This window comes from Typopeltis vanoorti, chromosome 3, assembly GCF_054136105.1.
Source record: "Typopeltis vanoorti isolate ZY-2024b chromosome 3, IOZ_Tvanoo_1.0, whole genome shotgun sequence".
Taxonomy (NCBI): domain Eukaryota; kingdom Metazoa; phylum Arthropoda; class Arachnida; order Uropygi; family Thelyphonidae; genus Typopeltis; species Typopeltis vanoorti.
Genome location: NC_143551.1, coordinates 146,727,275 through 146,753,241, shown reverse-complemented (window position 1 = coordinate 146,753,241; position 25,967 = coordinate 146,727,275). Strand labels below are relative to the sequence as shown.

General features: G+C 34.6%; 1 protein-coding gene across 1 annotated transcript in view; it reads left to right on the top strand.

Annotated features, from left to right (window-relative positions):
- Pi3K21B (phosphatidylinositol 3-kinase regulatory subunit alpha) overlaps positions 1-25,967 on the top strand; it is a 405,502-nt gene that overhangs the window by 184,576 nt on the left and 194,959 nt on the right. The window contains exon 7 of the mRNA XM_090416099.1: positions 19,186-19,266. Coding sequence (XP_090272225.1) covers positions 19,186-19,266 — 81 coding nt within the window. The remainder of the gene's footprint in view (positions 1-19,185; positions 19,267-25,967) is intronic.

Genomic DNA, 25,967 nt, shown 5'->3' with positions numbered 1-25,967 from the left:
CTCCAAAAATATAAGATCTTCCTTGAAAGAAAAGTCTGAGAACTTTTCTTTCAAACAGACCTAGCAATCTTTCATCTGCCATTGATAATACCCTTTTCAGAGGCATAAATTAACACTGGTCTTAAAAGAGCTTTGTACATCATTATCTTTGTTTTTCTTGATACCAGATGTGACTTTAGGTGTTACCTAAGTCCACAAACGTATCTATTTGTGGAAAGAATGTGTGTTTGAATCTCAGTACAATTAACTTCTGATCCCAAGTATATAAAACAATGTACAATTTCAAATTTATAGGAACCAATTTCAATTTGCAAAAGATTTTTATCACAAATCTTTCTAGTTACTGGCATATACTTTGTTTTTTCTTGGTTAATCTGCAAATTCATCTTTTTTGCTACCTTTTCTAAACTGATGAAAGTTTCTTCCATTGCTTTTCATGTCCTTCCTATAATATTGATATCGTCTGCATATGGCATAATTTGTAGAAAATAGTTTTCCTTGTATTAATGCCAGCATCTCTGAAAACCTTTTCAAGTGCTATGTTAAACAGTAAGCTAGCTAAGCCATCTCCTTGTCGAACACCATTTTTAATATATATTGAATCAGACAACATGTTCTGAATTTTGATCTGACAATGAGTATTTCTCATTGTAGCTTTAACTAAAGCAATAAGTTTTCATGAAATCTGTAGTTCCTTCATTGCAATAAATAAGTTAGATTTATCTATACTATCATATGCGGCTCTAAAATCTGTGAAAAGGTGGTGTGTTCCAGATTCATTACATTTTTCAAGTAATTTTAAGTAATTGGCGTATATTAAAAATCTGATCATTTGTAGATCTTCCTTGACAGAATCCACACTGATAATCACCAATAACATTCTCTACATAGGGATAAAGTCTCTTAAATAGAATGTTAGAGAAAAATTTATAAGCTGTACATAGTAAATTCCTCTATAGTTGGAACATAACATTACATCACCTTTTTTATGAATGGGGCATATGACACTCAAATTTTATTGATAAGTTGACACAGCTGCTTAAAGCATGGGTTTCAAACTCGTGGGCCACATGCGGCTCGCAGTGAATATTTTTGTGGCCCAGCCAAACGTTTGCCAATGAAAGTGATTACTACATATAGGTGTGTTGCATGCATTTCCTTTACACGCAGGCGAACCATTTTCTACCAGCCAATTATATACCTACTATCACATGCCAGGCATGTCTAGTCGTCCCTCTTGTTTGAACTGACTTGTTTGGTGTAACAGGAAATATTTCGCTTTCGGTGAACAAGAAAAATAAGTTTATTTATGTTATGCTTATTAATTTGTGCAGTTATTTAGTGTCTGGTAAGTTGATGTTCAAGAAAAAATATCAGTTTTTATTAAAATATTCAGCATGTCTTTATCGAAAGCAAGTGATAGTAATAAACGAAAAATTGCTGACGAGCATCGAAATTTCCAAGAAAAGTGGGAATTGGAGTATTTTTGCTGTGAAGTAAAAAATAAAATAATCTGCTTAATATGTAATAATGTTATCAGTGTACCAAAGTTATACAACATCAGTCGTCACTATGAACAACATAAATCAAAATATGATCATTTCGAGGGATTAATGACACAAGAAAAGTTGAAAGAGCTCAAGTCGGGACTGAAAAAACAACAGTTCATGTTTACTAAAGTATCACCAGAAAGTGAAGCGATGGTGCATGCAAGTTACATCTTGTCGGAATCGATAGCTAAACACTCGAAACCTTTTACTGAAGGTGATTTCATTAAGGAATATCTAATTAAAGCTGCAGATATTATTTGTTCTGAAAATATGAAGGCTTTTCAAACAATCTCTTTGTCTTGAAATACAGTTGCGGAAAGAATTACTGATTTGGTCGACAATTTAAGTGTTCAGATCAAAGCAAAATCATCTAGTTTCGTAGCTTTTTCCATTGCCTGTGACGAGAGTACGGACATTGGGGGCATAGCTCAATTAGCTGTGTTTCTTTGTGTTTGCGACACGGATTTCAACATTTTTGAGGAATTATTGGAACTAGTACTAATGCATAACACTAGTACAGGACAAGATATATTTAATTGTGTTTTTGAACTTCTGCAAAAATACAATCTACCTCTTTAAAAATTAACTGCTGTAGCTACTGATGGAGCAGCTCCTTCTATGACCGGAAAAAACAATGGTTTCGTGGCATTCCTGCAAAAAAAACAAAGTGAAATTTATGATGGATCCAAGATTCGTCATATGCATTGCATTATACATCAAGAAGTATTATAATAGAAGAAGTATTAAACATGGAAAATGTGTTAACATCTATCAAAAAAATCATTAATTTCATAAAATCCTTAGGCTTAAATCAACGACAGTTCTCTGCTTTCTTAAGTGAATTAGACAGCGAATATTCCATTTTGTCCTCCTATACCGAGGCACGTTGACTATCCTGCTCCAAGATTCTTAAACAATTCTGGGACTTGAAAGAAGAAATATGTCAGTTCTTAATAACTAAAAATCAAGACACAAGCCTGTTTTTTGACACAGTGTGGTTGCAAGATTTATCCTTCATGGTTGATATAACAAAACACTTATATGATTTAAATTTAAAACTGCAAGGAAAAGATCAGATCATTGCAAACATTGTGACCAAGTTAAGGCATTCAAATGTAAACTAGTTCTTTGGGAAAAGCAGTTAGAAAAATAAAGTTTGATGCACTTTCTGACATGCAACATGAACAAATCAAGTTTAAGTGAAACTGCATCGTATCAAAAATACGCAGAAAAAATTGTAAGCCTTAGAACTGAATTTGAAACAAGATTTGCAGATTTTAAATTTTTGGAAGACAAGTTTTCTTTGTTTTCTTCGATTTTTTCAATAAATATTGAATCAATACCTAATCAAATGCAAATAGAAGTAATTGAGATCCAGTGCGATTCAGATTTGAAGACAAAATTCAGCGAAGTTGGCGTGCCTGGATTTTACAAATATTTACCTGCCGGGTTTAAAAATACTCGAAAATTCGCGTGTGAAATTATATCCATGGTTGGAAGTACTTATCGGTGTGAACAGTTATTTACAATTATGAAGGAAAATAAGTCTCCTGTCAGGTCCAGAATTACTGACATTCATCTTGGATCAGTTTTGAAAGTAATCACTGCGAACAAGATTTCCCCTGAAGTAGGAAAGATAGTAGCAGAGAAGAGATGCCGAGTGTCAGAGAGAAAACATTAATTTATCGTTGTTCTTGTTCTTTTTTCATACTGTACTTTTCAAAATAAGCCTGCGTTTTTATGAAAATTGAAGTTTTTGTTTTTTGCGGCCCACATAAATTTAAACCTCATTTATTTGGCCCATGTTAGCCTTTGAGTTTGACATGCTTGACTTAAAGTATTCTGTTAAAGTACAAAGTTCCAATTCCTGCACTTTTAATTAATTCTGCTTGCATCCTATTCATTCCTGGGACCTTATTGTTCTTAAGTTTTTTAATAGCTGCCTCCACTTCTGCATCTGTTGGCATACTGTTTCAACAGCTTCTAGATCTTGGCTCTCTTCCATTATCATCTAATTGACTAGATATATTTGGATTAAATAATTCATTGAAATGCTCTGCCCATCTTCCTAGTATCATTTCATTCCCACTCAAAATTATACCCTCCTTATCCCTACATAATGTTGTTCTAGGCTGGAAATCTTTGGAACTGCTATTTAACTTTTGAAGGAAAGATCTGCTGTCATTCATACTTCTGAGATGTTCCAATTCCTTAAGTTCATTCTCATAGTATTTCTTCTTTCTATTTTTATACACTCTTTTTTCTTCTTTTTCTAGTCAAACAATATTCCTCCACAGCTTTACGAGTGTGGTTCCTCTGCTGCATTTGTTTATATGCCTCATTTTTTAATACATTGTCACATGCTCACATTCTGCATCAAACCAGTGGTTATATAGGTAACCCTCATATAATGTGGTACTTATACAATGCGGTTTCGGTATAAAGCGATCTACAAATTGTAGTAACCCTTGTTCATTGCGGTACTTACAGAACGCGGTTTCAATATAACATGGTCTAAAATTGTAGTAACCCTTTATTTGTCATATATTTTTCACCGCCCGATTTAAAAATCAAATTTTATCTTCGTTAAATTTGTGTCTGCCCGTATCGCGCATGTAGTTATAAGTAGCGAATTTATATTAGGGGAAATATCCTTTAGCATGCATGTACTTCAATTGTTTACTGTATAAAGTTGATAATTGTCTTCATTTTCTGTTGGAAAGCACATTAAAAATCATAAGTGTGTTAATCTCAAGCTGAGCACTTTATTTTCTGGCGAGTTTCATACATAATTAATATGTAATGCTTTTTTTTATGTAAAAAAGTTTATTTTTATACTAATTGCCACTAAAACACTGCAACGAAAGGTAAAAAAACAACATTGAAGAGAAAATTAATTTTTCTCGAAGAAAGAAAAAATTAAAACTATGGATCGGTTGAAAAAATGGAGAATTAGGCCATCCTAGCATGGCCTAAATCCAGAAGTTGTTTCAAGGACTCTGAATTTAAATGAATCAACAATTCGAACAATCAAACAAATTGAACATAAAATCCAAGAAAGTGTTATTGTTGGGTCAGCGGTAAGTGCAAAGCGCGTTGGTTGTGTATATGCGATATTCTAATGGAAAAAATGGAGAAATCTCTAATGATTTGGATAGAAGATTGCACTCAAAAGAAAATTCCTTTGGAGGGAAATCTTATTAAACAAAAAGCTTTCAAAGTTTATAAATATTTAAAAGAACTTGATGAAGATTCTTCGGAAGAAAGCTCTCCACGTGGATTTTGGTCTTACCAGTAAAGGTTAGTTCGAAAACTTTAAAAAGCGTTTTTCTTTGCTTAATCTTAAAATCCAGGGTGAATCAGCATCAGGAGACGTAGAAGCTGCCCGGAAATATCTAGGAGGACTTTTAACAATCATCAAAAAAGTTGGTTATAGTTCGGAGCAGTGTTAACACCTGGTCATATTGAAAAACATTGAATATCGAAAAACTGCAGCATGGTAAGCAAGGTCTTATTACTGACTTCTGGAAAAATAATCCAGCCAAAGTATGCAATGAGAATTATACAAATGATGTTCAAGAGTTTTCAAGTGATGAAGACTTCTGTCCGCTCGTCATCATCATCTTCATACATATCAAGGATTTAGGCCTAGCATGGCCTGTTCCGGCCTTAGAAGTCATCGTTGAATCGTTTAAGAGGACGTCCTGGTTTTCTTTTTCCTAATGGCTTGTACTTTAAGCTTGTTTTGGTAATCTTTCTGTTTTCATTCTTTGAACGTGTTCCATCCATTTATGTTTATATTTTTTAATTTTTTCTATTACTGGTTCTTGGTTTAATTCTTTCATAATATTTTCATTTCTTTTGTGATCAAATAGGGTATACTTTGCAGTTTTTCTTATAAACTTCATTTCTGCTGTTGTTAATCTTTGTTTGTCTTTTTGTGTTTTATTGTCCAGATTTCGCTTCCATACATTAAGACCGGTAAGGCTAATGTATTGTATACTTTTAGCCTGGTTTGTTTTTGAACTAGGTTTGGTTTAAATATAGAGTTAATTACACCTGTTCTTTTTAGATATTTTGCAATTTTTACGTTTATATCTTTTTCATTTTCATATGTGATCATACATCCTAGGTAGTTAAATGAATTCACTTGTTCTAAGATCTTGTTATCTATTATTATTTTAGTTCTTGCTGGATCTTGTCCTTTAAAGGCCATAGTTTTTGATTTTTCTGTTGATATTATCATACCATAATCTTTGGATATCTCATTTAGATTTAAAATAGCTTTCTGTAAGTTATCTTCAGCATTTGTAATTATTATTTGGTCGTCTGCAAAGAGGAGAGTGTTTAAGTTAACTGTAGGTGAAAGTTTAATTCCTTGGTGTAAATTTTTACTCCATTTTATTATTATTTCATTTAAGTAGATATTAAAAAGAGTTGCTGAGAGGGGGACATCCCTGTCGGACCCCTTGGTTTATCTCTCTTGTATATGATAGCTCATGATTTAATCTTATTTGTATTTGATTATTTTCATATATACTTGTGATAGCTTTTAGGGTATTATTTGGTATTTGTCTTTCTTTTAATATGTTAAATAATATGTTTCTTTTAACTTTGTCAAATGCTTTTTCAAAGTCAATAAATGCAATATGTGTTTCCAAATTATATTCTCTTCTTTTCTCTACTATGAATTTTAGGCAAAAGGCTGGGTCGATACATGATCATCCTTTTCTAAATCCATTCTGTACCTCTAGAATAAAGTTTTCGGAATATTTCATTAGTTTGTTATTTAAGATTCTGCTATATATTTTGTAACAGGAATTTAGTATATTGATACCTCTATAGTTTTTAGGGTCATCTCTATTACCTTTCTTAAAGATAGGAATCACAATTGCTTTTTTCCATTCTATCGGGGGGATACCAGTTGAGTAAATTTTATTTAAAAATAAGAGTCTTTTATTGAATCTTGTTCCTGCGTATTTATATAGTTCTGAACCTAGCTTATCTTCTCCAGGTGATTTTCCGTTTCTTGTTTCTTTCAGGCTGATTTCTAATTCTTCTTCAGTTATTTCCTTTTCATTTTCGTTAATTGTTTGCCAGTTGTCTTTTTTAAAATATTTGTCTGTCCACAGTTCTGTGTAGTAATTTAAAAATTCTTCTAATTTTAATTCAGTGTTTAATTTTATGTTTTCTTTGGTATCTGCATTTAGGTGTTTCAAAATCTTTTATACATTGGGTCTTATTTTATATAAATCATGTTCTAAATTAGAAACAAATTTATTCCATGATTCTCTATGTCTTTTTCTGACTTCTCTTTTAGCTATGGCTCTTATTCTTTTATATTCTATTTCATCTTCTAATCTTTTACTGCTTAACCATTTGTGATAGGCTTCTTTTTTCTTTTTGATTATTTTTTTGATTGTATCATCCCAGATCTTCAGTTTTTTCCTTTTATTGAATTTTTTGGTCTTTCCTAAGCTTTCATTTGCTACTGCATTTAGTATCGTTTTTATATTAAGCCATTCTATTTCTATTTCTTCATTTTGTTTTATTTTATCTAGATATTGGTTAATTCTTTGTTCATATAGCCATTGTACATTTGCGTCATTCAATAGTCTAGTTTTATAAGCGAATGTTTCAATTTTTCTTTCTGTTCTTGTTACTTGTAGCCATTTAGGTGGTAATCTTAATTTTATTTTAACAAGGAAGTGGTCACTGCTTATTTCATATCCTTTGTGAACTCTAACATCTAGTGAAAATTTTGATGTCTTTTCATTTAATATGAAGTAATCTAATATTGATTTCCTGCTCATAAATAAAGAATATCTATGAAATGTTATTTTTGAAGACAGTGATGACGATGAAAATATGCACTTGATTTTATTTTGTCCAAAACATTTATACATTTATATGCAATGAAGTTTACGTACAATTGGTAATTTTATACTATGTATTTGTTTCATAGTTCACATGTTTTCTTAACTTACATGAATTACTTGAATTAAATAAAACTATATTTCTGTTGGATATGTCATTTTTGTTTATATAATTTAAAACAAACAAACAAAAAAAAAACGATTTTGGATAACCCTACTTTTTCTATGTGATCTGAGTCTCGCATAACACGATTTATATAATGCAGCATTTCTATGGAACCTAACATCCGCGTTATACGAGGGCCACCTGTAGTTAACTTTAAACGTGTGGACAGACTTATGTGTTCGTCGAACATGTTGTTTATTATTTTAACGGTATAATAGAACACAGAAACTAAGTAAATAATTAATTTATTGACTTGATGCTGATATTTCGCTGGTATTATAACCAGCATCTTCAGAGCACACAAACACTGTTTGTCACAATACGCGAGACTAAAACAACATGGTGTACTTAACCAAAATTGTAGCAGCAACACAAAGACTAGAGTCCTGATTTTGGCGCCCTCTATCTGAAAAAAAAAAAAAAAACGCTATCATATATTACTAGAGTCCTAGAAAAGTGCTAGTTTTTTCTTAATATGACTGTCTCCCAGATCTTCGGCAAGTTAATACAGCCATATTTGTTGAGATTTGGAGTGTGTTTTAGGGCTTCTGCCGCCTCTAAGAACAATCTCTCTGATTTATATGGGTTTCTGTGTAGTACTTTTGTGTTTTTCCAGTTGATCCTGTGTGCAGGGGGTATCCAGAGCATGGTCTGCTAGGCCCGACTTCCCATAATGATATTTCCTGACGTATCGTTTATGTTCGCTGATGCGGATATTCACAGTTCTTCCTGTTTGACCGTAGTAGGCTTGATTGCATGAGTAGGGTACTTGGTAGACTCCTGGATGTGATAAAGGAGGAATGCTGTCCTTGGGTGAGCGGATGAGGGTGGCTAATTTGCTACATGGTCTGAATGTGGTGCGTAGTTTATGTTTATTGAGGATTCTTGAGATCTTTTTGGATGTGCCTTTAATGTAGGGGATGGTGACTGTTTTGTTGTAGTTCTCTGTGGTGGATGGTTTAAGGATTCTTCACGGAGACGATATCGTACGCAAGACACGACGATATGGTAAGTGGAAGTTGAAATTGGCACGGCAACTAAACAGGTTAGCCTTCTTAAAGAGGTGCCGAGACACCAAATTAATACCGAACTGTTTTAAAATCAAAAACAAGTTCCACTCAGCCAAAGCCCAACGCATCTATAAACGAGCGAGTGTAGCGCTTTTACGCGAACAAATTAACACTACTCGTCGGGAATTAGCACAAGCAAATACAACCATCAGCGAATTACGAGAATCACTGCATAATATTCTAAATACGGAACTTTGGCAGATCTTAGAGTACATCACCGACGCAACAGCAAAAAAAGAATTCGACAGAGTCAAAAACCGGCACCAAAAGAAGTTCGAAAATCTACAACAACGGAACACCATACAACGACCACAATTACAACAAGACCTCGTCGTCGTGAATCTATCATCACTCACCTTAAGCAAAGAAGCCACGACTGCTTTAAGTCGAGGGCACAACTTTGCCATAACTCCCAAGCAAGTTCCAAAAGCCGAAATAATGGCGTCCATCGAACGAGGAATTTACGACCTGCCTCCAACAATAGCTAACAACATACATTTAGATGTGGCCAACATCCTAATCAAGTCCAAACCTCCAAAAAATAATATCCCACATAAGGAATTCATTGCTATAAAAGAGCTACACAACAACAGCCAGATTACCATAACAAAAGCAGACAAAGGAAATGCAACCATGGTGATGGACACAACTGAATATGAAAACAAAATGCACACACTATTACAAGATCAGTCAACATACAAAATTATAGATCGCAATCCTACCAACACACAAAAGAATAAGGCACGAAAATTATTAAAAAAAGTCACTTCCTGGCCCAGAGACACAGTTAACAAACTCAAACCTTTCCATGTTAAAACACCGAGGATCTATGGATCACCAAAAATTCACAAACCAGGCACACCCCTACGCCCAATTGTGGAAAGTATAAATAGTCCCACATACAAACTGGCTAGACATTTAGCGAAGCTACTAGCCACTCTCACTAACAATTCTCCCTCCTTTATCAAAAATTCAGCACACCTAAAAAGCATCTTACAACACCTCACCCTAAAAAGCTCAGACTTAATAGTAAGCTTTGACATCACTTCACTATTCACAAATGTACCACTAATAGAAACCCTCAATCTACTGAAGTCACACTTCCCCCCTGATATATTTGAACTATTCAAATTCACAATACATGCAGGATATTTCACATGGAAAGGGAAAATATACAAACAAATTGATGGGACAGCCATGGGCTCCCCCCTTTCTCCCCCCCCAGCCAACTTTTACATAGAACACCTGGAAAAACAAGCAATCAATACAGCCACTCTCAAACCAACACTTTGGCTACGCTATGTTGATGATGTGCTTGCTATTTGGCCACATGGCCCTGAGACATTGAAAACATTCTTAGCACATTTAAATAGCCAACATCCAAAAATCCACTTTACTATGGAACTGGAAGCCAACAACTGTCTGCCCTTCCTGGATACACTCATCACACGTCTCCCAGATGGTTCCTTATCATTTTCAGTTTTCAGAAAACCCACACATACAGGCAGATACTTACACAAACAATCACACCATCACCCTTCTCAACAATATGGCATATTAAAAACGCTAACCCATAGAGCGAGAGCAATCTGTTCAAATGACAAGGCTCTGACTGCTGAACTGACTCACTTATGCCACACCTTCTTGGCCAACGGCTACAATCCACAAAAAATAAACAAAATACTAAACACTCCTAAGAAACCCCTCCCACCATCCACCACAGAGAACTACAACAAAACAGTCACCATACCCTACATTAAAGGCACATCCGAAAAGATCTCAAGAATCCTCAATAGACATAAACTACGCACCACATTCAGACCATGTAGCAAATTAGCCACCCTCATCTGCTCACCCAAGGACAGCATTCCTCCTTTATCACATCCAGGAGTCTACCAAGTACCCTGCTCATGCAATCAAGCCTACTACGGTCAAACAGGAAGAACTGTGAATATCCGCATCAGCGAACATAAACTACGTCCGGAAATATCATTATAGGAAGTCGGGCCTAGCAGACCATGCTCTGGATACCCCTGTACACAGGATCAACTGGAAAAACACAAAAGTACTACACAGAAACCCATATAAATCAGAGAGATTGTTCTTAGAGGCGGCAGAAGCCCTAAAACACACTCCAAATCTCAACAAATATGGCTGTATTAACTTGCCGAAGATCTGGGAGACAGTCATATTAAGAAAAAACTAGCACTTTTCTAGGACTCTAGTAATATATGATAGCGTTTTTTTTTTTTTTTTTTTTTTTTTTTTTTTTTTTTTTTTTTTTTTCAGATAGAGAGCACCAAAATCAGGACTCTAGTCTTTGTGTTGCTGCTACAATTTTGGTTAAGTACACCATGTTGTTTTAGTCTCGCGTATTGTGACAAACAGTGTTTGTGTGCTCTGAAGATGCTGGTTATAATACCAGCGAAATATCAGCATCAAGTCAATAAATTAATTATTTACTTAGTTTCTGTGTTCTATTATACCGTTAAAATAATAAACAACATGTAGTTAACTTTACTGACTTTTCCTAATACTATGCCTGCTGTTGTCACTTTGACATCCCTAAGAACATCCCAAGCCTCATTAACACACTCACCAATGGTTAGACAGACAGGTTTCACCAATTCTCTCACCATATTTGGCTTTAATTCCTAATTCCTTCAATCTTTCCTTATTAAACTTTCTAGCATGGGACCCATATATCTTCATTGCATTATATATTCTGCTTCTAATCTTTGATATAATCAAATAGCAATCAGAATCAATATTTGCTCCTCTGTAGTTCTAACATTCATCAAAGTGGATAGGTGTCTCTATCAGAAGACTTCCAGGTCATTTTATGAATATCTTTTTGATTAAACATTGTACTCCCAATAATCATATTTCTTGAAAAAGCAAAGTTGATCAGTCTAGTCCCATTATCATTATGTAAACTATATTTTCCAATGGAATTATGACCTCTTTGTTCTTATCTTGGCATTTAAATCTCCTATAATAATTTTTACATCCCTCTTTGGACATTCCCCATAGATCTTATCTAATTCATCATAAAACAACTCTTTTTCAGTATCATTCTTTTCTTCAGTTGGAGCATGTACACAGATAAAACTCTAGTTAAAAAACTGTTGTTTAATTTGTAATCTACACATTCAAGGTGAGTTTTCTTTGAAGTCCATGATACGATGTTTTATTCTCTTGTTTACAATGAAACCTGTCCCAAACATGTGATCTTTCTTTTAGCAGCTATAAAAAATAATATGATTTTGCTTTTCCATAATCCCCTCTCCTGTCCATCTCATTTCTTGTATAGCCATAACAAGTATCCTGTATTTATCCAATTGCTCCAGCAGCATTTTTAAAGCTCCAGATTGGTAAAAAGAAAGTACGTTCCATGATTCAATTCTGATATTCTTAAGACATTTGCCATTTAGTTTATCCAGCAGTTATTTTTTTAGATTTCGTGACAAGCTGTATCTTTTCCAGGGTGGTGTCATCAGCCCGGAGACAAGGTGACCCAGCTATACCCCCCCCCTCCAGACACTGCGTACTCATTTTTGTTGCCTCATACGACATGCATGGGCTACAGTGGGGCTATTTTTATTCCCCGGCCACCACGGGGGCATCGCACCATCATCTAAAAATCTCAAATCTCATCCACTTCCTGAAGCATATCTCCACCAAAACAATATGTAACCTTATATTCATGCACCAAAAGTGTAGCATTTATTGATATTAAAACTACGACCCCACTCATTTGTCCAAGGTAAAAGTCAAAGCTAGAGTGTTAGTCTCAAGCAACCAGTGATACACTGAATATATATATGGGGGTATTTTCATAAGTTTCTGGCTTAATTAACTTTTATCACTTTTACTGATAGAAAGAAAACAACTGTCACTTTTCAAAATAGTCTTCCTTTACTTCAACACACTTTTCACATCTTTGAATTAACATTTCTATGCCTTTGAAAAAATACTTCAGTCTGCAAAATGACCTAAAACTGCAGATTTCACCTCATTGTCATCTTCAGATTTTCTTCCTCGAAGGTCTTTCTTCAGTTTTGGGAAGAGAGTAGTAGTCATTTAGTGCTAGATCTGTGGAATATGGTAGGTGTTCAATCTCCTGGAAGACACAGTCCTTCACCACAGTCTTCGCAACAGTAGCCGTATGGACTGGAGCATTGTTGTGAAGCAGGTGAACACCATGACTCAGCATTCCTCGTCTCTTCACCTTTATGGTGTTGTGCAGTTTGTGCAGGAGTGAAGCATAATAGTTTTGCATTCACTGTGGTATTCCTTTTCTTGAAGTCAAGGGAAGGATTCAAGAATTCCCTGGCAATCCCAAAAGATTGTTGCTATGATCTTCTTGGTGGACTGAGTGACCTTGGCTTTTCTCGGCAGTGCTTCACTCAGTTTGTACTACTCCGTGGTTTCATCCCTGGTGACAATGGATTCCAGCACTTTTGATTCGTTTGGCAAACCTCTAAAAACTTTCAGGAAGTCACAAGATGCTCCTTCTGAACTGAAGAGAGAAGTCGGGGTACCCACCTTGCACTCACCTTCGTCATGCGAAGCTGCTCATGAATGATGCGAAAGATGGTTGTTATAGAAAGCCCCCAATCTTGTTGAAATTTTTTTGAGCTTCAGCTGTCATTGAGCAGTTCCTGCTCAACAAGAGAAACATTTTTCTTAGTCATCACTTCCACATGCCAACCATCATGAAGATCATCTTCAATGCTCTCTCTTCCTAGGCAAAACTGTTTAGCCCATTTCTTCACAGTGGAATATGAAGGAGAAGATTCCCCATAAGCACTATCCAATCACTGTTTGATAGCATTTGGAGAAAGCCCTTCTTTGGTGAAAAACAGTGCAGTACTCAATTTTTAACATTACAGCCACTTAGTATGCCACGTGAATGATGCAGGTAGAGAGTTGAAACTGTTAAACTAACCTCCCCATAGATGGTGCTATCTGTCACACATAGAAAATTCATGCCAATTTTAAAACACTATGTCATGCTGGAAACGTTTGGAACCTACCTTGTACCCCTCATCCACAGTACATATGCACATATTTACACACTCACTCACTATACAGTAAGGACCTATAGCTATGTCACACAATCAATATGTAAATATACATTTATTTATTCTTCTTCTTCTTCTACGCGTTATTCCCGCTTCCTATGCAGGGTCCGCGTGTTACTTTTAGATGCGACTTCTTGTTAGTACTACTCCCGACCGACCCGTCGCCTGGTCTGCCGCTGAGGGGGGATATATTTTTGACTGTAGAGGCGTATGTTCACGGGGCCGGTTTGCCTGTTTGCAGGATGAAAAACGCCAGATAAACTGGCGGAAAAAACCCTACTGACCGCGCCCAAGACCGGCTAACTTGGCTATGCCTGAGGAAGATCCTCAAATTCCTCACGTCTACAACGGGAATCGAACCTGGGACACTCCTTCCCCAGGCATATGGTTGCGAAGCGCAAAGCCACTAGGCTAACCCCGCGGTACATTTATTTATACGACTGATAAATAGATACGTATCTAAATGATTATGATGATTATAGAAGAAAAAGTACAGTTCGCTTTTACTGAGCTTTCTCTACCTTCCCCCTCCCCTTCAACATTTCTATGCTTTCTTTTGCCTTTTCTCTTTTCTTTCAAATTTCTGAGTCATGCAAACCATTAATTTTCTAATAGTGAGCCCTTACCCCTTATATATTTGTCTTCTAAGGCACTTTTTACTGTATCGATCCACCTACATCTTGGTCTTCCTCTGGGTCTGTTTCCTACTTACCTGGCATAGAACACTGGCTTTGCTAATCTTTCCTCTCCCATTCTGTTTAAGTGACCATGCCACCTGAGATTAGCTTTGCTAACACATTCCTGAATGCTAACAATGTCAAGTTCTTTCTTAATATCCTCATTTATAATATGATATTATAAATTGCCATTGATGACATCTGTTCATGCACCTAATCTTTTCAGGACTCTATCTGTGGTCCCTAGTCTTTAATCAAGTGTTTTATTTCTAACCCAGCTCTCAGATCCATTAATTAAAATTGGTTTGAACACTGTCTTGTACAAAGCTAATTTAGTTTTTTGACTAATTTCTCTCTCTCTTATTCCATATACATTTATTCAGTTGACTTCCTAAAATACTTGGTTTGTTGATTCTGTTTTCTATTTCATATTTAATTTACCATCTTCATTACAAATTATGCCTAAGTAGCTGAAATGTTTTACTTGTTCTATAGGTTCTGCATTCACGATGTAGTTGATATTTTCAACGTGTCTATTTTTATTGTCTTTTTCTTGATATTGCTGACCTTCATACCATATCTATTACAACAGTTATTCAATTTAGTCAGGGAATCTTGCAGACTTGTAACTGAATTTATTTAAAAGTATAAAATCATCTGCATGAAGTAGATTAAAGAGCTGAGATTGACATCTACAATTTTGATATCAGGTTTAATATCACTTTCCTTCATAATATGATACATATATATAATGAATATGAGAGGGGGATAATGTACATCCTTGTCTGATACCAGATTTAAGATCAAACCATCTTCCCGTACTTCCTTCCTTCAATTCTAACTGCTGACTTACAACTCAAATAAAGACTACGTATTGCTTGATATAATGCCCCATTGATACCATATAACTGTAGCATTTTGAATAGCTTTTCTCTTGGCACCTTATGCTTTTACAGATCTACAAAACTTAAACACAGATCTTTGTTATATTCCGATGATTTCTCAACTATTTGTCATAAAGTGAAAATCTGATCCTGACTGCCTCTATTTGGCCTGAATTCAGCTTGTTCTTCACCAAGCTTCCCTTTCACAATCCTTCTCAACTGTTTCTCAAGTATACTTGCATAAATCTTACCATAGTGAAATACCTCTGTAATTCTCACATTCAGTTTTATTTCCTTTTTTATATATGTGAACTATGAGAGCTCTACTCCAATCATCTGGAATTTGTCCCACTCTCCAGACCTTCTGAACTATGCAGTGCAACCACTGTATGATTTTTATACCTCCATACTTGAGCATTTCTGGTTGAGTATCATCTACTCTGGCCACCTTCCCACATTTCAGGCTTTTGATGACTTTTTATACTTCAAGTATGGATATGTATTCCTGATTGCATGCCTCTTGAGTGTTTTTATACCACTGTGCTGTCACTGATTGTTTCATTTGGCAGTTTTTGAAGTAATTACGTACTATATCAAGAATATCTTTTTCTTCTGTTTTCATGTCACCCTTATCATCTGTAATTCCTTTTACAGCACTCTTTTCTCCATTTCTGAGCTTTTTCAAAATGGTCCACAATACCTTGCCAACTTCCTGATATTTAATTTCTGTGTTCTTACCAAAGTCTTCCTATGGCTTTTGTTTTGCCAGTTTTGCAGTGTTAAGCTTTCTTACACTTGTCTCTGTAATTCTCTAAGAGCACAAGTTGACATATTTGCCAGGAACGTTTGATAAGCCTTCTTCTTTTCCTTCACTGCCTCTTTAACTTCCTGTGTACACCATGGAATTCTGATTTTTCTTTCCTTGCAGACAGCCTCACTACATTCCTCTCTGGATGAATCAGTCAGTATTTTCTTCAGGACTTGCTACTGAATCTGAAAGGTTTGGTTCAGGTTTTCGAACTTGCATTTTTTCTTGAATAACATTTGTGTATTTTAGTCTACAGTTCACATCTGCTCAACTTTTATTCACTTTAAAACTTTCTTACATGTTCTTCTTTTCAGGATATACAAGCAACCATCTAATTTTGAACAAAATAAAAATGATTATTACACAGTGAATAGAAAGATATATGTGAAACTTTATGAGTCAATATAGCTACTTGCAGATATATACGAGGGTGGTCTGAAAAGTTCTCAGCCTAACAATGAAAACACAACGAATATATAATTTCAAAATTATTTTTATTTTTCAACATAATCTCCCTTAAGACTAATACATTTATTCCTGTGAGGCTCCAGCACCATTATCTGCCCCTGTAGTGACTCTCAGTAAGATCTGCAAAATTCCCCTATACAGCTGCAATCGCAGCTGTATAGGGGAATTTTGAGAGTCTGTGGAATAGGGTGGATGTTCCAACAATTAATAGTGCAGATTGCTTAATTTTCCCATTGCTAAAACACCCTTGTGGGCAGGTGCATTATCGTGATGAAACATGATTTTTTTCTTCTGAAAATCGGTTATTTTCTTGCAAATATTTTTGTCTAGTCTGGTTAAGAGATTGGAATAATATTCCCCAGTTATTGTTTTACTCTTTTCAAGATAATTAATGGAAAAATGCCTTTAGCATCCCAAAACACCAATGCGATGACCTTTTCTGATGATGGAACCAACTTTTTCTTCATTGCGCTGAACAACCGACTTCTGTCCACTGTTTTGACTGCTGTTTGGATTTTGGTGTGTAATGGTGAATCTAAGTCTCATCCATAGTAATAAATCGATGCACAAAATCAGTTTTATTCGTTAAAATGCTCCACGCACTGTTCAGAGATTTTCATACGAATGCGTTTTTGATGTGCTGTGAGCAAGCATGGCACCCATCTTGTGCAAAGTTTTTTCATTTGCAATTCTTCATAAAAATATGTCCTACACATTCTTTTGAAATGCCTATAGTCTTAGCAATTTCACGTACTTTGACTCGCCATTCATCCAATACCATACCGTGCACTTGATCAATGATTTCTGGTGGTGTGACACTTTTTGCATGTCCTTCACATGGATCATCTTCAAGGCTGGTATGGCCATATTTAAACTTGGCAGCCCATTTCTTAATTGTCGAAAACGAAGGGGAAGAGTGCCCATAAACTTTTATGAACTTCGAATGAATTTCTCTTGGCATTTTTACAAAGAATTTTATAACCACCCGATACTCAATTTTATCTATTTCAAGGGATACAGACAACACTTTTGCTTCAGACAGCTGTATTAAAACAAACTATTTGATTGAATGACTTGCAATTTCACATGGATGCTAATGACAGATATATCAACTTAGAAAAAAAAAATCTTGCTGATAGTGTTGCCATCAGTGGTCGAGGCCGAGAACTTTTCAGACCACCCTCGTAATTATAACATTTGTAGACTAGTATACAAATGCATTGAAGTTACAAGTACTGGTATTTACTGTTTAATACCAATCTGTATAGATCAGATTCCCGATTTGTTTCGCTACCAAAAAGTTTTTTAACCATAGAAAGTTGGGATTCCATTATCTATTGTTGTAGGTAAAGCAGTTTTAATAGAGCACATAACTATACCAAGGCTCTAGTTATTTCAACCTAGTTTATAATCTCCCTTTATCTCTCACACTCAGAAAATCAATGTTCTAGGCTTTTGTTAAAGTTGTGAACTCAAGATTCAGAGTTCAACTGTTCATCACCATAAATATTTCATGCGAATAACAAATACCTTAAGCACTTGCTACAGATGTCTTGCCATTTGTACTTCATTTCCAAAATGTATTCATCATGTGCATATCATTTCATGTCAGTAAAGTTCATCTTTGTTTCATATCCTGTATTTACTTATCTTGTAATTATGCAGCCATAATAGCTGAGTCTAATCTCATTGTATTATACTTACTTAATCCTCCTCTTCTACCTTTACGGTGTTGAGGTTCATTGTATTATAAATTGCCTTATATTAAGGATGCCAAGAAATTATATTCTTGGTTTAATCCCTTATCCAAGTGTAAGCAAAAAATTTTTGTTTGCTTACACTGGGATAAAGAATTAAACCAAGAATATAATTTCTTGGAATCTTTAATTAATAGTATAACCAAGTTAAAAAATACTTTCAACACACACACATAGTGAGTTCATCTTAACTGGTATTTTCTCAGTGAGTATCAACACCAAAAAGAAATCAGGAAAACAAAGCATTTAGATCATTACATTGACAAAATAAAATACTTTTTATTGTTTTTATAATTTTTTTTGGTTAAAGTTTCACTTTCTTAGTAATCCTAGTTTTATTTCGGATGAGGAATGTTCTGTTTCCTTTCCTTTAGTGGACTTGATATTACTTTGTGTTGTTATTAGACCAAGTAAATTAACAGATGACAAATTCAAACTAAATTCAAAATGGTGAAATTTTGTCTGCACATTTTAGCAATGGTTAAATCTGTTCATGCAGTTTAAGAAATAAAGAAAGGTGTTTTCTTTCTTTCTGGTAGATGGATTTAGTTTATTTAGAACCACTGTGATCAGAATACCAGTATAATTATAAAACTTGAGATTTTTAAATTTAACTTATCACGTTATGCTATGTATAATAATGCAATATAAGGAGTTATTCAATGAACAAATAATTTATGCATCTCTGTATATGAATATCTGTTATTCATATACAGGGATGTACATACATATATATACATAGGAAAATGAAGTCTGAGAAATTGAATATTTTAAATTTAATCATGTAATAAATATTCAACTAGTAGAACCATCTTAATACTGCTTTATTATCAATTTTATAGAATATTGGCATTAAAGATGAATTTCATCAGAAAGTTATCTTAATTTGTGTTGACGAACTTTGTCAGCGAAACAACTTTAATGTAAGTATTTGCTAGTCATTTGTTATTTCTCATTGTTATTTTGTAAATTGAAAATGCATTAATGTGTCTATGGTAAAATGTCAAAGAATCTCCTTATAAATATCACACATTTCAGCATGTAAGAAATAACTAAATCTCTTTGCATATGATATGGAATATGCGTTTCTATGTGCACTTGTTGATATAACTACAAATTATTATGGAGTCATAGTATGTGTGAATTTTTAATGTACTTGTAATCATTACCACCATCAATTTCCTGACATCAATTGGACTGCATGAATCCAACTACATATGGCCTTCCTTTGGTCTCTTTCCTGGCATCTTGGCATCCCTGATAGGTAACCTCAAAGGGGTGTACAGGATACCATGATGGTACTACACTATTAAGTTTATATTATTACTAATCTCAATCTCTAGAGGAAAATACCATCCATTTTCCCCCAGGGAAGCCTATCTAGGTTGCTTATTTGCAACCCAGATAGGCTTCACTTGTTAGCTCTCTAATATTGTCATATCTTATATTTCTCTCTTCCAGGGCACTTTGGACTGCGTGAATCCAACTACATATGGCCTTCCTTTGGTCTCTTTCCTGGCATCTTGGCATCCCTGCTTTGCTAACCCTTTATCTCCCAGTCTGTTCAGGTGGCCATAACATCTTAGTTAGCTTTGCTCACACACTCCCTGGTACTGATAATATTGATTTATTTTCTGATATCTTCATTTTTAAATTTGATTCTGTCAATGATGTCATCTGTTCACTTCCCTAGTTTTCTCAGAACTCCTATATCTGTAGTTTCAGGTCTTTGATCAGCTGTTTTATTTCTAACCCAACTCTCAGATTCATAACTTACAACTGGTTTGAGCACTATCTTGTATACTGCTAATTTCACCCTTATTCCACATAACTTTATTCAATAGGGGCTCTCCATCATTACCAGCTTTGCTTATTCTTGTCAATTTCCATATTTAATTTGAAATCTTCAAAAATTGTACTTGTTCTGCAGGTTCTCCACTGAAAACACAGCTAAGTTTGATATCTCCAATCCATATAGCAGGTTTAATGCCACTTTCTTTCTTAGTTTGTTCCATATATATGATGAATAAGAGTTGAGATAGTATGCACCCTTGTCCTACACCTTATTTTGCATCAAACAATCTTCCTGTATTTCCTTAAATTCTGGCTGGTGACTTACAACTTAAGTATTGACCATGTTGCACTGTATAATGTTCTGTTTACCCCATGTTATTTTTCCAAATCTACAAAACTTAAGTACAGATCTTTGTTATATTCCTCCATTATTTCTCTCTTTTATATTAATAAAAGAGAGAATTAGTATATTGATCCCTTACATGGGAGGTCAAAGGGACCTACAAGAACATTATTGCTATGTCTTGGTTGCAGGTGAGAACTAAGTTTATTCACATATTTTTGAAGAGTTGTAGATTGTGGTTATTTAAAAATACTTTTGGAAGGTTGTTTTCCAGAGGATTGGAGGTAGATGGAATGGAAGAGGAAAAGCAGGTTCTATGTGTTTGTAGTTGCACAGCAAAGGGATGGTTGCCAGTTCAGTAGAGCAGTAATCATTGAGGTACCTGTAAAATAGACACAGAGCCAATCTCCTCTGGACAGCATCAAAATTTTTTAGAATAGTTTTGGGTGATCCACCCTGAACATGTGAGCAGTATTCTAAGCATGGGCAGATTTGAGATTTGTACATAGTTAAGAATTGGTTGGGTGTCAAATAGCACACTATTTGACACCCAACCTAAAATGAAATAGAGTGCTTTCACCTAAAATGAAATAGTGCTTAATTTTTTTTGGCTACTATGTGATTGTTTGTGCCAGAATAGACTGGAGATAAATGTTAGTCCAGGGGTCGCCAAAGTTATTTGCCCGTCGACTCCTTCAAGCGTTTCTTGACTTTTTATCGACCCCCTATATTTTACTATTACGTAATTATAATAAGACAAGCAAAAAAGATGCTTATGTGAGTTTTTAGATTGTTTATTTTATAGTTAGAATGTTTATTGTATGTATAATATAGTATATATTATTATATTACTATTACTACTACTATTACTATCACTAGTAATATCACTGGTATTACTACCAGCGCTGCTCAACTCTTCAACATAGAGAAGTTTAGTTCGTGAATGAATAATGATTGAATGATAATATGTATGTTGATGAATTTTAGAACATTAATGCTCACTTGTATGTCGATACGCAAAAATGAGACTGGGATTGAATACTTGTAAGTATCAGTAAATAAGAACCACGCATGTGTTGCAATCTCGCTCCCGCTGCACCGGCCTGCAGGAACCACCAACATCCGTTTATTGGTAAATACATCATTTTTGCCTACTTGATTGGCCTCAGTAACTATTTTCATGACCTTACTCCATCTTACAGGTCCTATTCATGGACCTGTAAGATGGAGGTACTGATCCCACGATTCACTCTTAATTGCATTGTCATTACCTCCATGTCTTTTGTCATGGAGGTAATCCAAGTTAACCGAATTAAATATTACCCATACAATGATGTCTTATATTTTTCTTTCGGCCCCTGAGCCCGAATCGACCCCTAACAATGTCATATCGACCCCTTTGGTGACCACTGGGTTAGTCTAAGCAGAGGGATATGATCTTGTCTGGAGACTTGTATATTATGCTGAAAGTAAGGGAGTATGAACTGAGATCCCTTTTGCAAGAAATAAATGAGTTTTCTCTCTTTTATTTAATATTTACTTATGTTTCTATTACTGCGCCTTTGTAATATTTCTATCTTAAATATGTCTATCGATTTCTTTATATCTATCTATTTCTTCTGACTTGTCTTCTGTATTTTCATTCGTTACCTTTATTATTCTTTATCCTTATCCGTTACCTTTCTATATAGTCAGTTAATCTTTAATTCCCTTCCCCTACTTTCAGTATATTAAACTTATACTTGAGATTTCTAGAAATTTATTTGATTATTCCAGACTGCGCCACTAAAAATCTCTAAGTGGCATAAGAAAATATTTATACTTCCAGTAAAGCACCTCTATACAGTTAATTACAGTCATGGCTAACTCCTAACATAAAGTTCGTACCATGGTTTAATTTCTTTCCCGCTTACAGGATCGGATTTATTTGGGAATGGTGCAGTTGCTAAAAAGATCAGACGGCACTTCTTATAGATAAAACAAACATATTTATTCACACTAAGACAATAATACAATGTATACACTTAAATGATATTACTATCATTTCCTCTCAAAGCTAAGCATCAAAATTAAAACATCACATAGGACAACTCTTAGGCATGTTATAAACACAAAAGACATAAATCATCAAACAATTAATTCTATATATCAAATAACTATCTTTTCTCTCAAAGCTAAGCATCAAAATTTAAACATCACATAGAACGACTCTCGGGCATGTTATAAGCATCAAATACGTAAATCATCAAACAATTAATTCTGTATATCAAATAACTATCAGCCCATTTACAATCTAGGAATTATCATGCTTTGACAAGTAAAAATCTCCAATCTAACTTTCACAAAAAGAATGTAACACTCACTTAGCAATCAACCTTTCACACCATTACAATTCTAAATTCTATAATTTTCTTATCAGCTCTTAAACCATTTCAGTGTAATACACGTAAGCTTAAACTTTCATTAACATCTTTTCAATTATTCAAAAAGCAGATTTACTTCATACGAATTAGTTTTCAATCTATTACATCTTTCAATCCTATGAATTCAGTCTATCCAAAACAGTCCTTCACATCATAAATTAAGAGAAAGTTTTCTACAAAAAAAATTCAACTCACATTAATTCTTTCATAGGCACAATTGCACTTTAATCGTATCTTCTCTTCAGGCTTATTCTGGATCTCCCCCTATTGTTACGGCTTGCTCTATCACTTCAGATGCATCATGGACACCGTGTTCTCCTCTGGAATTACTCACAGGGCTGGAGCACGATCTTTCGCCGTAGTAGGCACTCGGACATGGGGTCATCTTGGTCCTGGGCTGCTGGTCGCTCTACATGGTTTCACCTCCAATTACCCTCCACGACTTCATCCGGGATCATACGTAGTCCATGGATCGACTTCCCTCTTTTCTCCTGGCGTCACATCTCTCCAAGTCAATCCACCTTAGTCCATTCCTGACCTTTTTATTTCACCTCTCTGGACCTTGCGCGAAGTTTCTTAGACCTCAAATATTTCCGCGCAAACTTTGAACTAAGGTCTGAGATCCCCTTACCTATCACGTGCTAACTCCTTTCCTTCTAGAAAGTTCTGACTTCTATCTCCCTGAAGTGTAGTTTAATCCCTTTTTCAGCATAGCGTAACAGCTTTTGATGTATACCGCTCCCCTTTTCTATTTACCTTGACGGCAGTGTTGGACTGCTTTGGTTACAATGGGTTTCCATTCTACCCTATACCAAGTGATACATCAAATATACTTCCGAACTCTAAGGTATTTGTCCCTAAACTTCTATTTTTAGATACTTGTTTACTTTATTTTAGCATGTTTAATTCCTTGGGGTCTCTCTACAGATGGGCATTTTGTATTACTTATGTAGGTAATTCTAGCATACTTCTGCTCTCTAAGGGATTTTCTTTTGAAATACACACTCATATATCTTCTATCTACAGTATCATGTAAATTTTTCTGGGCTAATTTTATATGGGCTGATATTATTGTTTACATCTATTATAAATAAGTTTACAATTCTTTGAATTTCGGATGTGACTCCTGTAAAATCTATGCAATTAAACATTGTCAGATTTATGATGTTGCATCGAATTTTACATATGAATCAGTTGATGTTTTCTTCATGGTCTGCTACTGAATCTCCAAGGTTTGGTTCTTGTTTTCAAATTATTTAATTTTTTCCTTGAATAATATTTGAGGCTCAATATTCAATTTTATTCTGTTCAAAACTAAATTATCATTTCACATGTCACATCCCCTGTGTACTGTTATGTCCTGAACCAGCATGAAGATATTGCTATCAAGATTAGCATAGTCAACAAGACTCTTATTTTGTGGATTTTCTCTCCTGTGAATTTATGCATATCTTTATGTTGGAACATGGTGTTGTTCATGTCCTCAACAGAAATCTAGCAGGTACTTACCAGTATTATTATTTTTGCCCTTTTCTCCAAATATTTCTATATATCTGGTAATCATTTCCTACTCTTCTGTGTAGAATTCTACCAAGGACCACTGTTTCATTTTCTTTGTGTCAGCTGCCCTCTCCAATGCCTCGAATAATTATAGTAGAACCTCGTATTTAGTGTTAAATACTATTAGTCCTCCTTATAATACTATAGGTACTCTTTCAGGCAAAGATGGAGTACTTTGATGGACTACTTATAGTGTTAAATTGTGAATGAAGATATTTAGGAATTATAACTCTTCATTCACATTTAACATAATCTGCCATGTCATAAGCAAGACTTGTAAATATTATTTGTTGTTAGTCTCTTGCTTGTAATATATTATTCATATAAATGCTTTGAGTTTTGTTTGTTATTAATTAATTATTTAATCTTAGAATATGTAGTAAGAATTAGTATTTATCATATTTAAATGTATATTATATGAATTGTAAAATATCCTTTTATTTTATTTCTGTATGTAAGTGTGATTTTATGTAATTCTTCTGATTGGATTTGATTGGCTGCTAAAGGAGAAATGGAGCTTGTTTTTAGTCAGCGCATGTTTAGAATGTGAATGGCTGTGATATGGAGTGAAGTCAGTAGATGTAAGCTGAACTGGCTAGAACCAGATTTTGGCAGGAAGAATGAAAACGATTTTAATTGGAAAACGAAAGTAAAAAAAAGGAGAAGCATTCAGGACAGCAAGAAGTGAAGTAACAGGTGGAAGTAAGGGGATTTGGAAATGCCGTAAATTGATTAAGAAAGGACTGGGAATTAATAGGCAATTCGGAATATTTCTATGGAATTCTAAAATTACGACGAATTCCAGTTGTTTTGAGAAAGAATAGTGCAAAGCTGAATTTAATGCATAGAAGAAAATAAGGAATAAGTAGATTACCTAAAATGAGTGCGTCATGACTTGTGAAGCTTTATGTTTAATATTTCAGTTATTATAGTGAAGATTTCTTTTGAATAGTGTTGCTTCAAAGTAATAGTTAACTACAGTTTTAAGTGTGCCTATAGTAAATCCAATGTGTAAAAGGTGTAACCCAGTAAGAGCAGTTTTTTTTTATATTTCAGCGTGAAGAAATAAGAGTTAGCTCCGCCTGATATATCTTAACATTAACTGTGGCATTCTACTAAAAATTGCCGAAGTATGGAGCTTTAAAGTGTTTCTACCTTGAAATGATAACTGCCTCATAATTAAATTAAGTGTTTGTTGACTAAGAGAGAATTAAAGAATTCTACCCTAAGAATAATTACTGTAAAATTCTGGAACATTGAACAGTGTGAACCATTTTTCAATTATTCGGAAGAATATAGAATTGGCAGCTGAATGTTTGATGCCTAATGTTTTATGTTTGTTATGATTATTTGAACTAAGTTGATGTATAAAAGAATTGAATTATCTCATTGAACAGAGACAAGTTGTGATAATAGTATTTAAGCATTGGAGAATAAGATCTGTAAATTTAACTTCAATCTTTAAACCAAACCGAGCGGCTATTAGTGTCTCAGAGATATTTTG